This window comes from Netta rufina (genome assembly GCF_964035555.1).
Source record: "Netta rufina genome assembly, chromosome: 11".
NCBI classification, from domain to species: Eukaryota; Metazoa; Chordata; class Aves; order Anseriformes; family Anatidae; genus Netta; species Netta rufina.
In genome coordinates, this window is record NC_140134.1 from 11071324 (window position 1) to 11088778 (window position 17455).

At 55.4% G+C, this 17455-nt stretch overlaps 1 protein-coding gene across 1 annotated transcript; it reads left to right on the plus strand.

Annotated features, from left to right (window-relative positions):
• Positions 1–4708: 4708 nt before the first annotated feature.
• Positions 4709–16077, plus strand: HEXA (hexosaminidase subunit alpha; the record flags this gene model as incomplete). Its single annotated transcript, XM_084293648.1, has 14 exons — positions 4709–4943; positions 9375–9473; positions 9834–9899; positions 10057–10103; positions 10346–10456; positions 11325–11426; positions 11502–11634; positions 12000–12180; positions 12488–12574; positions 12922–12994; positions 13413–13590; positions 13888–13978; positions 14355–14459; positions 14947–16077. 14 exons carry the CDS (start codon positions 4709–4711, stop codon positions 15008–15010), a joined length of 1572 nt encoding a protein of 523 aa, XP_084149774.1. The 3' UTR covers positions 15011–16077.
• Positions 16078–17455: the final 1378 nt, after the last annotated feature.

Consider the following 17455-nt stretch of genomic DNA (forward strand, 5'->3'; position numbering starts at 1 on the left):
AAACATTTATAAATGGTGATGGGGTCTTCCCTGTGCACCAAAGAACGCCATCCCACAGACATGGAGATGTGGTTCTCCTCCTACGGTCCCGGCCTTATTTTTTTCCCAGCAAGACACGGATCAGCACTTCTCTGCCAGCTGCTCCACAGAGCTGTGCGTGTCAGTCTGTGCTAATGACAAGACCAGTCTGTTTTAACGAGCATGGTTAAAACACTGATCTGCAGTTATTAAAAAGATGTCTCGGTATGAAGTTATAGCCATGGCCTCTGCAAAAGTTACAAAGCTTCTGCCCCAGTCACGTGCAGAGCCCTGGGTGCTCGCTGTCTCCTTGAGAGGTTGGTGAAAGGCACCCGGGAGAAGCACGGCTGCTGCCTTCAATTCCTTGCGAGGGGATCTGCGCTGCCATGGAGAATTTTAGGATTCCAGCTGCCTAAGAAAGTTGAAAACTGCTGTTCTACCCAATCTGAAAAATGATTTAGATCTCCATAGGCACCTGGTGCTTTTTCATTTTATTCTTGCAAGAGCTTAATTACACAAGTGATTCTAGTAACTGCTAACACTGAAGCTGACAAGAATAAAATATTGCGTTGCAATCACCTTGCTCCATGAAGTTAAGCACATGCTTAAGGGATTTACGGGAGCAGGGCTTCTCTGCACGCTCATTTCATTTCCAGATGGAGGAGTTCTTCACCGCACATCCACGGGTGCCTGATTGATTCCAGTTCAGCTGATTGCTCAGCCCCACAGCTGTGATTGAGAGCAGCCAGGGACGGCAGCCACAAATACTCGGCCTGCACAATAACTCACAGCAGCCTCGCTTCTCTCTGATAGCACCGCGTGGAGCCTGACATTTCAACGATCTGCCATCCAGCCCCACGGCCTTGACACAAGCACCCCCAAAAGCCCCTCTTTGATGTACCAAAATGCTACAAAGGTCTGGTGGCCCCAGAACCGCACTGAGGCTCAGTTCTGAGAAGGAGACCTGGGGATTCGACGTATGTCAGGGATCTTACCCGTTTCAGTGCTGCACCCAGCCTCACTCCTGCTCTGCTGCTCCATGGCCCAGATGGGACTGGGCAAATATCTCTGGAAAAAAAACCCTTCTCCTCCATCCCCTGGGACCTGTGGAGTTCCTGCAGTTGGAGAAGGGAAACCCAAGAGAGCTCCCTGTGCCCAGTTTCTGCTGTTCTCCCTGGGGGCTGATTTTGGCTGCCTGCACACCCATTAGTTACCTGAACCCCGAGTGTGTGCTGAGATGCCCCTCAGATCACCGTGGTCCAGAAGCTGTGCAAGCTGGAGAAATTCCAGCAGAAAAAGGCTTTGCAAATAATGCCAGTAGTGCAAATACCACCTAGCTGAGCTCTGCAGCGCTTACCGAGTCAGGAACCCAAATTCTTCTGACTGATTAACACATCTTGCCTCAAGCTTTTACATTGGACTCTGCTTTTAAGTTCATATTTGTTGAAATACTGCTCCACGCAAATATGCTCAGAGCCGAGCCCCACTCCTGCCTGCTAACACTGAATATCCCAGGCCTTGCTCCCCTTGCTTGTGCTCTCTCATCTGAAGAGGTGCCTTCTGCTAAACTCCATCTGTGCCGAGAAATTCATTTACCACATGCATCTGCTAAACCGTGCAATGGCAGCACGTAGCATGACATGCAGTGGTCAAGGTGGAAGCGGGGAGATTAAGAACGAGGCATCCCGTGTTTTGAAAAGCACCGGGATACACGCTTGTGGCTCTGAAAGCAGCCTGCCATGCACCAGCCTGTTTCAGCCCCCAAAAGTGTGGGTGTTCCCCATGGGTTGAGCTGTTAGTGAGGGATCTGGCTGATGGACATGGATTTAGGACCACCTCTCATTTAGGATCTTCTTTGTGCGTGTGCTAAAGCTCCAGCAGTCCTCTCTCGTCATCCCACCTCCAGCGGAGCGTACGCTCTGTCCACAGAGTGGCCACGAGCTGGAACAGCAGATGCATCGTCACTAAGTCATGCAGACAGCTCGCTCCCTGCCAGCACCTGTGTGACACTGCACTGAGCAATGTCCCCTCTGAAATTAGGAGATTGGCAACAGGAGGGTCCACGCCTGCAAATCCCCTACACACACACACCATTAATGCCCCCAGAGCATCACCACAAGTAAGGTCACTTCATCACTGCATCCCTTGTGGTTCCGATTCAAAAACCATAATTATCTTACCAAGGATTAAATGAGAGGTAAACAAGTAAATGGAGATAGTAAGACAGCACAGCAAGCTTCTGAGCCATCAAAATTCAAGTCAGAGATCTGCAGGCAGTTGCAGGCATTTCCAGAAGATGGTCTGTGTTTTCCAGAGCCCTCTTCCAGCCACAGCAGCAGCAGGTCTACTGACCTGGGAGCTGGCTTCATTCAGGAGCGAGTGTGCTTAAATAGCGTTTGGCTCAAAGAGCAAAATAAACAGGAAAAGTCCTGGGAGTGCCCTGTGGAGGTTTTCATGATCGCACATACCAAACTGATCCCAGAAAGCGAGCCCAGCTTGATTTAATAGCGGGCAGGACAGATCAGGCTCCAGCCCTGCGAGACGCTAAGGCACGTGCTGACATCCGGCAGGACTTGAGCAGGTGCTGGGGTGAACTGGGGCCACGGGACGATCCGCTTCCTCTGCTCCCTTTTCACCGGCTCGCATGCTTCCCACCGGTGGAGGAATCTGTATGCAAACCATCCTCCCGATTGAATGCAGATGCAGCCAGCGTTACAGGGAATTAGGCAGCATAATAGATGGTTTTATCCTTAAAAAAAATAACTGCTGTGGAACACAGAACTGCACTGACAGCCCAAAGGCCACCCTCAGGCACCCAAGGTGGACAAACCAGAAAGAACCAAGTGTGGCACTGGCCAGACTTTAACACCATTTATGCTAGAATAACAAATTTGTATTTCTACCTCATGCAGAAAACAGGTAATCCAGCACAGCCCTGGTGCAGAGTACAGTTTTCTGCAGAGTCCCGCAGCAACTTGGCTTTCTGCCTGGAACAGGACGGCTCTTGCAGTCAAACAAGAGGTGTTTGCAGGTACCTCTGCAACAGGCATCAGCCGGCTGGCGCACTGCGATGTTCTCAGCCCAGTGCACTGACATCTGCGGCCACCTGCCTCTTACTGTCTCTGAACTGATACAAGCGTGCTGTGGGGCTGGAGATCTCAGCAAGGGCGAGCAGAGTTGTGGAGGAGCATAGGTAAGCTCTGAACGCCGTGTCTCATAGTTTATCCTGTGCTTGTTCTTTGCTGACTTCGCCAGAAGTAGCCCAACTTGCCAGATGGATGTATTGCCCTCCAGAAATGCTCTGAGACCAGGAGCTGGCTACTGAGGAGCTACTGACGAGCATCAGCAGACTCTGGCTGCTCCATGCCCAAAGCAGGATAGCGTGTGAGACAGTTTAATTCCAGGCTCCAGAGATAAGCATATGCTCAAGCAGTTTTCTTACGTAAAGATGCATTCCTGAATCAGACTGTTAGTCTGGATTAATGCTGCCCAACTTCTCTGAGTCATCCCCCAGAGACATCAGGGTCCCCTAAAATAGCAACAACAACAGAGTACGTAGAAAGGCTTGGATATTTCGACTGCGGGCTACGATCACAACATTTTACATAAGTCTGGTGAACACGCCACCCGACACAGACTGAAATAAGGGTTTGCTTCAAGCCAGGGCAGCAGCCCCAGGGAGAGAAGCCAAGGCTCTCCTGCGTTTCAGCCTCACGTGCTGGGAAGCGCAGCCCTGCTGCTGCTGCTGCCATTGCCTGCTGTAACACAGCAGCAAACCGTGTTTTGTTGTTTCCTGCAATCTTAATACACTGAAGGAAGAGCCCAGAGATGCTGGAAGCGGTCAGAACAGCAGTGGCAACAGCTGGCACTGCACAGGTTTGAGTGCAGGCCACCAGGAGCCCTGAAGGTTTCTAAAGGAGCTCTGTTTAAGCTCAGGCCGGGGCAGCTGTTTGTGGGGCTGTGCTCCCGGTCTTCCCAAGGCTGATCATGGGCTTACCTTGGCGCCCTGCTTTTGTATATGGGCACCGCTGGCTGCAGATCCACCTCGTCCTGGAGGGGACAGGCAGCTCCGGGGGCTCCTCAGGGCTGGGGAAGGAGGCTGCAGTGCTGTGCAGGAGTTAAGCTCAAGGATGGAGACAGGCTCACAGATGGAGCCAGGGGGTGCCCTACAGCCCCCCTCCACCTGAAATTCCCCCACCTGCCTGTGGCAACCCCACAAAATCCCCACACTCATGTTTAGACCCCAACCAAACCGCGACCCCCTCCTGTGCCCTGGAACCCCCAGGCTGCCCTCGCTGTGGCGAGCATCCTCCTCCACCCTCCCGGCCCCACAGAAAGCCCCATTCCCTCAGCCTCTGGTGATGCTTTTGCGATGCTCAAAATCTCAATTCCTCAGGGGAGGAGGATCGTTCACTAAAACGCTGCTCGAGGGCGATTTTAGGGCTGTAACACGGGTAAACCCTGCACCGAGCAGCTGGGACTTCAGCACCTCCCTTTGATGCGCACGGAGCTGGCAGCAAAGAGCCTGAGGCCGCTCGGGGGACACAACTTCCCCTCAGAAACCCCTTCAAATCCCCCTTTAACCCCTTCTCTCGTCACCCCACAGCCGTGAGGGACCCGGGGCCGCCCTCCCCCGGCCCGAAGCCGGCCCGAAGCCGCACCCCCGGCGGGGCGGGGAGGGGAGCGCGACATGGCGGCGGCCCGGCCGCTGCTGCTGCTGCTGGCGGCGCTGGGCCCGGCGGGCGCCGTGTGGCCGCAGCCCCTCCGGCAGCTCTCCCCGCCGGCCGCCGGCCGCTGCCCGCTGTCCCCCGGCCTCTTTCGCTTCTCCTACGCCTCCGGTTCGGCCGTGGGGCCGGGCTGCGCCGTGCTGGACGAAGCCTTCCAGCGGTACCGGGCGCTCATCTTCGGCGCCGCGCGGTCCGCGGGTGAGGAGAGGGGGAGAGGGCGCGGGGCGGGGGGCGCCCGGCGGGCTCCTGGGGATGGAAGGGGGCGAGGAGCCGCTCTGGGAAGCGGGCACGGAGCTTTGAGTCCCTAAAAACTTGTGTGCGGCTTGTGGAAACACGCGCCTTGACGCGCAGGGGTCCTGTGTTGTGGTGGGACTTCGTAGCTTCACGCTGTAATAAAGCAAAGGTCTGCACCTCAGGCAGCGCCCAGGTGGGGCACGGCTCCTCTGCCTGTGAAAGTCCTCCTCAGGCCAAAGAAGCAAAACTGGCTCTGTAGAAGGGCTCCTGGCTTCAGGTTGGGTGTCCATGTGGGATAGAAGCGGTGTGTGTGCCTCCAGGAGCGGCACGCAGAGCTGCACCAGGGTGTTGGATGCGGTAACTGTGGCAGGTGAGAGCTGCTCCGCTCGCTTCATGGCACACCAGCCTCGTGTCGGCCCAAAAGGTGCACCGAAACCTGCCCGCTTCTAGCTCAGCCCAGCAGAAACTTGGCTACTGGGAAGTTTGGTGTCACCAAATCCTTGTTCAGCAAAAGGATGTTGCTCTCCGTGATGTAGTTGATGAAACAGAGATTGTGTTTTTTGGGGTTAAACCCTGGGTTTTCCTTAAAACCATCTCCCAAAGGGGAGTGGGGATGTGCTGACCCAATGACAAGATAAGGAAACCTCCAGTGTTGCAGTTCATCCCCATCTGTGCTGTTGGGTTGGTAGCCTGCTCTGCTCGTGGTGTCACCACCTCCTGTACAAGGCTTTCAGGGGGCTTTGCAGTGTCAGCAAATCAACTAACTGCCTCAAATAAAGCAACTTGTTGAATTTTTAGTGATTCTGCACTGGGGAGCACAAGCCCAAGTCAGCCTGGAGCTTCAGTGCCCAGCTCCTGTCTGAAAATTCCCGTCTTGGGTGCATGAATCCCACGTATTGCTTTTTCCCTCCTTGTGCTTCTCTAATTCACCTGGGGCTGATGGCTAGAGGAAGTGGTGGCTGTAGTCTGGTGGCTCGGTTGGTTGAATTGAGTCTTGTATCGAAAGCCCCTGTTGTTTTTTTATGTGCAGGGCAGTGCCTGCTATGCTTCTGTTGTTGTTGTGTTTAATAAAAACTAAAAATCAAACAGCCTAGCCTTCCACAGCACGGTGAGCACCAGTCATCTTGCATTTCTTTCAAGGAATTATTCAGTCAGCGTGTTCTTTTTATCTCATTTTTATCTCCCCCAGATTGCATTTCAGCACTGCAGCGTTGCGTTTTACTTCCTTTTCTTACTCGTGACCGGGGAGAGCTGCTGCCAGTCTTACCAGCGCTTTTCACAAGTCTTGGCTCTTCCCGTTTCGAGCAGCTCTTTGTGCATCCAGTGCAAAGATTTTGCCTTGAGAAAGAACTGCTGTTGCCTGGTTCTCACAAGTACATATTCTTGTTTTGGGGCTCTTTTTGTCTTTTTTTTTTTTTTTTCACAAGGTGAGCAGGTCAGCACCCCGAAGCAGCGTGACTTTTCTAGCAAAGAGGTGACAGCCCTTGGATGCACCCTGAAATTATCTATAGTATAAGATGAGAAAAGGCAAAAAGCTTTGAGAGCCTAGGCTTGATTTGGGGCTGATCGTAACTTCCTTGCATCCTGGCCTTCTTTGTGAAAAAGTGCTGCCTTGCTGCATGTCTGAGGTGAGTGAAGTGCTGCAAACTCCCTGGCTGCTTTTGCAGGGCAAGCACACACATCGAGGAGCCGGCACGCACCGAGGCTGAGTGCCTGCGTGGGTCTGCAGGCAGCCCGAAGAGCTCCATCTCCCAAGTGTGAAACGCTCCATTCATCCAAAAGAGCTCGTAACTCTGCTTCCCGGTATGTCAGCGTGAACTCTGTCGCTGCTGAGCAGAGCAGAGTAGGGTGACAGCACTGGAAGCTGCCCTGCTTTGTCTCAGGTGCATTGTGACAAAGGCAAGTGTGAAACACGGAGAAGAGACGTTTGGCTTAGCTCTTAAACTTGACTCTTCTAGGTAGCAAAAGAAATAATTTTCCATTTGAGGGTTGCAAAGACAGCATCGTTTCTTTACGTGATTTTTACAATTTTTCACGTTTTCCTGCTCCTGTCAGAGGGAGCTGTGGCTATTGCATTGTTTGGAGCAATTTCTTGTGATCACCAGATCGAGCTTTCCGTGCACACTCACCGGTCTCCATACGCTCTTTTTATGTGGAGTTTGGTCTGCATGTTTAATTTTAGGGCTTTTTTCCTCTTGGCCTTCCTTTTTTTTTCCACATGAGTGGTTAGTAATAGCAAGGAGTGGGAACCCTGCTTGGAAAAAAAAAATAGTTTCTATTAATAGAGAAAATAAATGACAGAAAGAGTTTTCTTCCTGTTTTAGCAAGCAGCTATGTCAGTTGAACAAACAAGCACGCCGATCGCACTGCAGAGAATTTAGGAGACTTCAGCATCTTCTCCTGACCTGCTTTCAGAGCACGCCAAGGCAGCGCTGGACTTCCCACAGAACAAGTTTAGGGTCCTCTTAGAGCCCTCCAAACATTAGTGAGCCACCTCCTCCTGCCTTCTGCGTGCCGGTGTGAGTTATCAGCTCTGCAGCACATCCAGCAGGTGTGGGTTGTGCCCTGAGAGCAGGCGTCTCGGAGTCTTTCTCCCTCTGAGTGGAGGGAGAGCGACCGCTGCCGCGGGTGGGATGCTCCAGCAGCTGTTACCGTAGCGCGCTTGGAGGGGCAGTCGCGTGTTGCCAGGGGTTGAAAATGTTTGGGGGATTTTTGGATTATGCCCAAACGCTGCTGGACTCCAAGCGTGAAAGCAGGCTGATGAAAGTTGGGAGGGACACGGTGGACTATTTGGTCGCATCAGGGACAGCCCTAGAGTCAGAGCCAGCAGGGTCAGGCTTTTCAGGGGTGTGTCCAGCTGAAATTGAGATATCTGCAAGGACGGAGAGCTCAGCCCATGCAGTAGGGTTTGAACACCCTCAAGGTGAAGCATATTCCTTTTCCTTGTCTCTGTGGCAGACCCAGTACAGTCTCTAGTTGGGATTTCCCTTGCTGTTCTTCCCCCATCTCTTGTCCTTCAGCTGCGTGCCTCCAAAACGCCTGTGAGCGTGTGACCTGCACCCTGCGTGGAGCTGCAGCCAGGACCTCTCATCCCTGATGCCTTACTGCTAAGAACCCTCTGTGACCATCGCATTAGCATCCTTGCACCCTGTGACAGTAATTCACAGAATCACAGATTCATCTTTGTTCAGATACACCTTCTGCTGGCTGCAGATTCCCTCCCCCATCAGAGGTTTACCCGTGCTGTGCTCTCTGCACTGGGTGTCTCGTGCTCAGAGATGCCTCTCAGGCAGGTTTAAGTGTGGTGGTGGCACCGATTCTGTTGCTGCTTCACTTCCCCTTTGTGCTGCCCGGCTGCAGTGCTTTTTTGGTACCCCGTGGCATGCTGCAGGCCGAGCTTCGCAGCGCCTGGATTATTGCTGGGCACTGACTTCCTTCCTCTCAAGGCTGCTGGAAAAGCTGCTGGTGCTTGGTAGGAAATTTGGAAACATCTGCACCTTAAACACAGCCCCCCTCGTCCTCAAAGCAGCTGCTGCTCGCTCCTGGAGGCTGCTTTCCTGCGACGAAACCAAAATCTCCACCCGAACGGAGGTGAGAGGCGCAGGCTGGGAAGTGCTCACCCTGGGAAGGGCCCTAGGGAGAAAATGAGTATTTGCCGTGTCGCCAGGCTTGAGAGCAGCCGTCCCTGCTGAGTCGCTGCCTTGCCAAGCGTAGGGAGCTGGTCTTGCTGTGCTCCATGTGCCAGCTCGCACGTCTGCAAGGTTGCCTTGGCTACCGGCTTGTCTGTACTGAGAGGAAACCTGAAAATGGAGGAGTGTTTTTGAGCCATTTCTCTCCAACCACAGAGGTTTCACCATTCCTTCGTGGGGGCGTTTGGGGTCTCTGGCTCCTCCGCTCTCCGCGTTTCACCCAAATGCTGGCGGTGCCACGGTCTCTCCACAGCTTGGTGTCTGACTTGTTGATGAGGCTCAGAGCCAAGCTTTTTATTTTTTGGTGGCTGTGCTGAGCGTTGGCTGTCCCTGGGAACGCTGTGGGGCTGTCAGTGTGACCCACCAATGTTCCTCCTGGCCAGAGATGGCTCTGAGCAGACCCCCTTACCTCAGAGCGGGTTTAGCACCTCCCTTGGGAGTCGGGGCAGCATCTCCCATGTGCTCCAGGGAAGATTTGGGCTTCAAAATGCTTCTTCAGATAGGGAAGAGCAGCCAGAGCTCCCACTGGGTTTATTTTCCCAGCTGCTGGGGCTGTGGCCAGCTCTGCAGAAGATGGGGTTGGACAGGGGCCTTTCTGTGCTAGGAAAGCTTCCGTCCAGGTTTTGCAGTTGCCTCTAATCCAGCCCAGCTTTGCAGTACACCTGCATTCATTTTCAACCTTTGTTTTGATCTGTGTGCCTTGCAGAGAGCAAGCAGCCCTGGAGGAAGCCCTGCACTGAGCTCTCCGTCTTGGTCTCCACGCCGGGCTGCGATGGCTTTCCCAGCCTCAACTCCAACGAGAGCTGTAAGTACTGGGAAGGAGGTAGCTGGAGCAGAGCGCAGGTATTTCTGTGCCTCTTGGTTGGAAATTGTACCCTACAGCACTTAATCCTCTTTTTGGAGAGGCAGGATCCTCACTGTATTGTGGAGAAATTGGGACAGGGGCGAGCAACTCACCCGAGGTTGCTGGTAACGTAGTGAGAGAGGTTTTGAAACAACACAAAAAAAACTACCCCAAAATCAGTTCTCTGAGACCCAGGGGTGCAGTCCTGTACCAAAACCACTGCTGGTCCAGCTCCGATCCCACAGCTGGGGCTCTCATGCCTTCAGGCAGTGTGTGAGGATCCTAATGCCTGTGCCAGTCCGACCGATGCTGTATTTTCAGATAAGCTGCACATCTCAAGGGACTCCTTGCTGCTCTACGCCGATGCCGTCTGGGGAGCTCTCAGAGGTGAGGCGTGCTTAGGCATGGAGCTTTCTGCTGGGCATTCCCGCCCTCCCTGCAGGCCGGGACATCTCCCTGCGCCTCCCTTCTCCCATAGACTTAATTAATTGAGCTCTCTTTGGAATCCGTGCTGAGCGAGTGACTGCGTGTGGTTCTCCCGCAGGCCTGGAGACGTTCAGCCAGCTTGTTGGGAGAGATGAGGACGGCATGGTGAGTGCGTGGCTGGCTCGTGCAGGGGACGAGTCCTTGCCTCGTCTCCTGGGGGCAAGCTGTGCTTCAGGGCAGTGCGTGCTGCCTCCTGAGCTGGTACAGCACAGCAGCTCTTCCCGGCCAGCTCGCACACTGCTCGTCCTGCTGGCCCTGGGGATGAGGCTGACCCTGATTTCCTCCTGCTAATGGCTGCGTTGCCTGGAGCCCTGCTCACTTCTTCCTTCTCCCCTCTCCTCCTGCAGTACTACGTCAACGAGACAGAAATTGTGGACTCGCCCCGCTTCCCTCACCGAGGCCTGTTGCTGGACACCTCTCGCCACTACCTGCCTCTGAAAGCCATCCTGCAGACCCTGGTAGGGTGCCTGGGCTGGGAGGCGTGTGTCCTGCCCCGCTGGCAGGCAAAACCGTTTAGCTGGGTGTCCCTCTCTGACAGCTGAGCCTCCCTGAGTAGCCTGGAGGGCCGCTTTTCTGTTTTCTTGCTTTTTTTGGGGTGTGTTTTGCTCATTTCTGATGATTCCAGGAGCTGTCTAGGGAGAGCCAGCCATGTGGCTGAGCATGGGCCACTGCGTTCACTTCTCGTCAGGGAAGAGCTTGCCAAACGGAAGCTTTTTGAGGAGCACCAGCGTGCTTATTTCTGGATGAAGCAACAGGCTGGGGTGGGATGGCAGCCTGACCTGAATTCTTCATACACAGATTTGCATGATGGAAAAATGCCTCCGTGCTGTCAGCCTTTCCTAGTGCAGTTCTCTGTGCCTGTGGCTGTGTTTGCTCCTGGTGTAACTCACAGCTGATTTAGGTGATTTCTCAGCTCCCTTCCTAAGTGGGAGAAGGAAGAAAAAGCCCTGAGGTATCTCGGATTCCTGCAGCCTGGCTTACTTTCCAAGGCTGGATCCTTTCTGAGGCAAGGGAAAAACACTTCCCAGTGGCATTAGAGGAAAGTGGGTGGTGGTTCTGCATCCATCCCAGGCAGAATTAAACTTCCCAATCTCAACCATTGGCTCTGGTATAAGGAGAGCAGGGATTTTGTTGTGAGCAGAAGCACTGATGGCCCTCTGCAGCTCTTTGTGGTGGTGGAATCGCTCTTGGGTCCTGGGGAACATTTGGGGATCTCGTGCTGACCATTACTCAGCGACCTGAGGTCTCGTGGTTCCTTCCTGTGACAGCAGGCTGGCCTTTCAGAAGGAGCACGACGTTTTTATCTGTGTTCCCGTTCCTTCCCAGGACGTCATGGCTTACAACAAGCTGAACGTGTTTCACTGGCACATCGTAGACGACCCGTCTTTCCCTTACGAGAGCTTCACCTTCCCGGAGCTCAGCAAGCAGGTAACCCCTGCTGGCCGTCCTGCAGCCCCCCGGCCGGCCGCGTGCTGCTTGCTGTGACCCCACGTCTTCCCCCAGGGCGCCTTCAACGCCATGACCCACGTGTACACTGCCAGTGACGTGCAGGCGGTGATCGAGTACGCCCGGCTCCGGGGCATCAGGGTGATCGCCGAGTTTGACACCCCCGGGCACACCCAGTCCTGGGGGCCAGGTGAGGAGCCGGGGGTGTGGGAGTGAGAGCCGTGGTTGTAGCTGCCCGGGGAGGGGGCTCTGCGATGTGGATCTCAAAAGCAGGGTGCGGGCAGCCACATCCTGCAAGGGTGAAGTGCCAATTCCCCTGTCCTGACACGCTGCCCCCTGCCCCAGCTGTGTGTGGGTGCGGTGGGGAGCGCAGAGCAGCGCAGGATGGGGATCTGCTTCAGACTTGCCAAGTCACAGAGCACATTTCTGGTGCACTGGCTGGGATTTTTGTCCCCCAGTGGCCTCTGGGCTGTGCCGAGGGCGGTCTGGGTGGCTACACGAGGCGCTACAGCCCCTCAGCCCCTTCCTCACTCTGCTGGGCTTGTCGTGACCCAGGTGCTCCAGACCTGCTGACTCCCTGTTACTTGGGCAAGGATCCTTCTGGGACCTACGGGCCCATCAACCCCATCCTCAAGAGCACCTACCAGTTTGTGACCAGTTTGTTTCAAGAGGTGGGCGCTGTTTTCCCAGACTACTTCCTGCACCTGGGTGGCGATGAGGTGGATTTCACGTGCTGGTGAGTGATGCCTGGGCAGAGATCGGGGCTGGAGGGGGCCTGGGGTCTGAAATAGGCCCGGTGCTCTGCTGCCTGGGTGCCTGGGGAGGGGGTCTGAAAGAACAGCCCCCTTCATGGGTGGGGGGAGAGCAGAGGGTTGTTCCTGTGGGAGAGGGAGCCAAAAATTTGGCACGGGCTTGCTTAGTCCCAGCCATGCTTCATGGCCACGATCACCTGCAGCTCTTTGGTGCCCTGCTCCCCTAGGCAGAGAGAGAGGCTCTCAGGGTTGGTGCCCGGGGATTTTATTCTCTTCTTTTTTGGTACGCAGGAAGTCCAACCCACAAATTCGTGCCTTCATGGAGGAGATGGGCTTTGGTGACGATTACACAAAGTTAGAGTCGTTCTACATCCAGAGGTGAGGACGGCTGCGTCCTGGGCCTGCAGCTGCAGTACAACAGGCACAAACGTCTCCTGCTGTCTCAGACAACAAATCTCCTTTTCAGGAGTGTAGGCCTTTGGGCCTTTCTGGCCCTGAACAGAGTAGCCTAGCCACATTTTTGGGGGGGAGACTGGCCGCAAAAAGGCTGAGGGAGAAAAGAGCCCTGGGAGGGGCTGTGCTTTCTCCCTCTTTCATGAGAAGTCCCTTCCTGTCCCCCTGGGGATGGCGAGGACGTTGGTGCTGCTGCTCTGGCTGTGTGCAGCTGGCAAGGAGAGGGGAATGTAGCTGGGAGGCCCCCAAACTCAGTCATGTTTCCACCCCAGGCTTCTGGACATCGTCTCTTCCCTTGGCAAAGGCTACATGGTGTGGCAGGAGGTGTTCGACAACAGAGTGAAGGTGAGAGCTGCCTGCGTTCCCTGGCACAACTCCCTAAATCTTGGGTGAATGGTGCTGGTGCTGCTCACTCGAGTGAGCCTGCACATGGCTCAGAAGTTGATCCAGTGCCTGCCTCGGTGCTTTGGCCCTTTGGGGGGCTTTTGCCGTGAAACAGCAAGCACAGAGCAAGGAGAGCTTCCCCGGAGGTACTGGATGCACAAGGACAGTGGCGATGTAGGGGCGTGGGTGTAACTCTACCTTCCAGTATTGTGATAACTGGTTCTGGACTGGTTCTGGTGCAGAGCCCTGGTCACCAGAGCATCAGGAGGTGTTTGGAGCTGGGGATGTCTCCGGGGCACTCTGCTTGTGAGGGGGGGCAGTGCCCTTGCTGCCCTGACGCTGTGCACAGGCTCCACGTGTGTTTGTGCTGCGGGTCCAGGTGAGGCCGGACACGATCATCCACGTATGGAAGAACTCCCCGCCCTACAAGGAGGAGATGGCGAACGTCACCAAGGCTGGCTACAGGGCCCTGCTCTCTGCCCCCTGGTACCTCAACCGCATCTCCTACGGGCAGGACTGGATGGCAGCCTACCAGGTGGAGCCCTTGGATTTCACAGGTGCGTTCCTCGGGGCGCGTTTCCTTCTGGCTTCTTGCTCAGAGGAGGTTCCGGGGCTGTCTCTCGTGATTCTCACTGCTGGTGTGAATGTGCTCAAGTCACCGTGCCTTGGCTGCTGGGCTCCCTGCTGTCCCCTCGCTGCAAACAGGCTGCACCTCAGCTCTCCCTGCCCCAGGGTTTGAAGCTGGGGCTTCCAGAAGAGCAAATCCCAGCATCCGTAGCTGTCCCCCAGTGCGGGGCAGGAAGGTGAACTTGTCTTACAGCACCCGATCACCTGAAAGCTGTGTCCTCTGGCAGGCAGCCCTGAGCAGAAGGCTCTGGTGATCGGCGGGGAGGCGTGCATGTGGGGCGAATATGTGGACGTCACCAACCTGGCCCCCAGGCTCTGGTAAGAGATGTCCTGGGGAGGTTGGCTTGGTCCTTCCGCGCGGCGTGGTGTGCAGCCAGGGCTGCTGGTTCAATCTCACGGTGCTTGTATGTCCTCTGGCAGCAGGGCTGTGGCACTAACAGCTTCACTGAGGCTTAAACGAGGTTCTGTGGCCACCTCTAAGAGCAAAACTCGCTCCTGTGCCACCTGCTGCTGCAGCCAGTCTGTTCTGTCCTGTCACTGGGACACCTCCCGATCTGCACCCGTCTGGGCGAGGGGCTTTTAACAATCAGAAGCCACGTGCCCTCGTGTGTTGGAGGACTTGGGTTGGGGAAGTGTTTGGGAATGTGTGAGAAGCTTTCCCTGACCGGGCTGCTGTTGTCACTTGCTCCTTAAGGCCAAGAGCTGGGGCTGTAGCCGAGAGGCTGTGGAGTGACGCGACCGTGAGGAACCTGCAAGATGCTTACAGGCGGCTGGCCAGCTTCCGCTGCGAGCTCCTCAGGTACCCGACCCCCCTCTCAGTGTGGGGGGACACTGCAGGGGACACCCCCTGCACACGGACCCTGGGCAGGGCCGGGAGGGTGCTGGGGGTGAGGTGAGCTTCCCTGGGTGTGAAACGAGCCGTAAAGTGCGGAGCATTTCTCGTGCCTGAGTGTGGGCAGAGCTTGCTTTGGGCTGGGCTGGAAAAGAGGGTCCCTGCTGGTGGAGGGGGTGGTGGCTGTGTGGGGGAGAGAGTTTTGTGCTGGGGAAGGGGCCCCGTCAGCTCCTGCGGCGCTGCCCTGTGGCACTTTCCCTTGCTGCATCCCCAGGAAAATTACCCTTAGGCCTCGCTTCCACACGTGAGCAAAAAATAACAGCCTGTAAGTGCAGGATGCAAACTGCTCACATCTGAATCAGCTCCGGTGGCTGCTTTGGGTTCCTCTGACCCCTCACCCCCCTCACCAGCTCTGTGTCCTCCGCGTAACGCCCGCTGCCTGCTCTGCTTCCAGGCGTGGTGTCCAGGCACAGCCTCTCTTCGTAGGATACTGTGACCACGAATTCGACGGGGTTTGAAGGGAGAGTCCTGCTGCCCTCGGGCTCTGCACACAGGAGGAATGAGCTCTCTCTCTCTCCCTCAAAAGCTGCTGGCATGGTGAAGGGACCCTTTCACTCCCCTTGCTTCTGCTCTCGCATTGTTGCACTGAATGTGTTTTTTTTTTCTTAGTATGCACTCTTTGCCCCTTTTTCTATTTTTATTTCTTTAAATCTATAAATAAATGACCCCAAAGAGGAAAAGGTGCCTTTTCATACCCAGCTGGGGCCTGGGAAGACCATGCAAGGGCTTTTTGCTGGGCAGGCCTTGCCCTGGAGCAGGCTCGTTGCAGGGATGCCGGTGGAGGAGCATCTGGCCGTGCCTCGTCCTGCTGGCCCTGCAGTGTGCTGGGTGCCTGCTCCGCTGGGTTAACCATGCCTATTCTCTGCCAGTATCCCAAATTTCATCCCTGCTAAGAGAATCTGGTGTCCAGTTGTGCAGTAACATATATGTGTGGGGGAATCCTAATCTTGCAGGCCAAGTGGGCTCCCTCAATTTCCTGCTGTTGGCCCCTGAAGGTGCTGCCTGTGCTGGGATGGCACCCGCTGGCTCCTGGCCTTTCCCTGTCCCTTCTCTCTGTGCCCCGGCTGCGTCCCTAAACCCTGGCTGCTCCTGAGACGAGCCCCGAAGCCTCTCAGACCTCACAAAGCTGCTGAGCCGGGAGCTGGGTGCGGATGTTCCCGAGGCACCGCTCAGCTCTTCCATCGGCTGCTGCCTCTGCTCGGGCTTTTTGTGTCCCCCCGCTGCTCTCTGGTCCTCGGAGGGGCTCAGCTCTGCTTCCCCTGCACCCAGGGGGCTTGGTTTGGACAGTATTTTCCTTGGGGAAGAGGCTGGCGTTGCCACGTGGCTGTCCCAGGGGGGTCGGCCGTGGTTCTTGTCCTTTGATGGTTGGGGAGAATTGAGGTTGGGCTCTCGGGGAGAATTCCCCCAGGCCAGGACTGCTGCGCGCGTGTCCTGTTTGAAACGAGTGAGCTCTGCTGTTTGCTCTCCGTGATGGATGGAAACTTTTCACTGTTGTTTACTTGGAATTAAAAATATTCCTAAATTACCAAGCCTCGCCTTTCTTCACCCTCCTGCGCAGGGGTACCCAGGCGGTACTTGGCTGTGGTGGTAAAACTGCCCCAGTTTTAGGGAGAAAAAGGATTGGGAAACCCAACCACCATGGAGCAGGGGAGCGTAGCCAATGGGCAGATTTGGGGGAAAAGGGGTGTTTCTTCCAACTGGACAGGGGAAGGGGAAGGGGAAGGGGAAGGGGAAGGGAAGGGAAGGGAAGGGAAGGGAAGGGAAGGGAAGGGAAGGGAAGGGAAGGGAAGGGAAGGGAAGGGAAGGGAAGGGAAGGGAAGGGAAGGGAAGGGAAGGGAAGGGAAGGGAAGCCATCCTGCACGCTGCTTCCTGAGTGAAGATGCTCCTCTGCTTCTTCTGGGTCTCTCTGGGAAACTCGTGCCCCTTTTCTCCGTTGTTTTGGTCAGTAATTGCTGTCCTGGCCTGGTGTTTGAGGTAGGGCATTGAAGGCGAGCTGGGATTGCCAATGTGCCCTCCTGCTCTTCCCGTGATGTTTGCTTCTCTTAAACTGAGTAACACAAAAGGCGTAAATAACAATGCTGGCTGCTTTGTTTTGCTGGGGCTCGATGCACCAAGTCCTAAAGAGCTCTGAGAGGCCGGTGTCAGCACAGCTCCTGGAGCAGCAAACAAACACTGCCCTGCTGCAACCACAGGAGCTTCTCAGCCCCCCGAGGACAACTTCTGCTCCATCCCATGCTCCTGAGCAGCCCCTTCCCAGTGAGTATCCCACTGCATCTTTTGGGATCAGCTTTAACCCATCCTGTTGTTTTTTTATAGTAGTCCTATTGTTTTTTCCCCATCACGGGGTGACCTGGTGGCCGGGGACCAGGAGGCTGCCGTGGTGTGGGGTCCCAACCCACAGGGGTGCCACCGGTCCCCCCGTTTCCCCCACTGCATCCTCGCGGCGTGTCGGCTCCTTCGAGAACATCTATTTTTACCCGGGATTTGTCATGTAAAACTTGCCGGGGAGAACACGGGAACATGCAGCGTGTGAATCACTCGGGGCCAACGGGTTTAAAAATAAACCCAAGCGGCGCCGAGGAGCGGCAGATGCCTCCTGCCCAGCCCCGAGATTTCGGCTCCGCTCCCCAAAAACGCCCGCCGCAGACACGGGGCACCCATGGGTGCTGCCTCCACCCAGTGCTGGGAGCACGCGCAGGGGCACAGTTTGCCCACAAGCAGGGCCGGCAGCAAAGGAGGGTGGAAAAAAAATAATAATGACTGCGTTTATGCAAAAACGTTTCAAAAACGAGATTAAAAAAGTAATTACCAAAGCCGAGCTGACGGACAAATGGGTTTCTTGGTGCAACAGGCGGCAGGAATCGATAATTCCTGGCTGGGTTTGAGGCGATGGGAGATAAGGA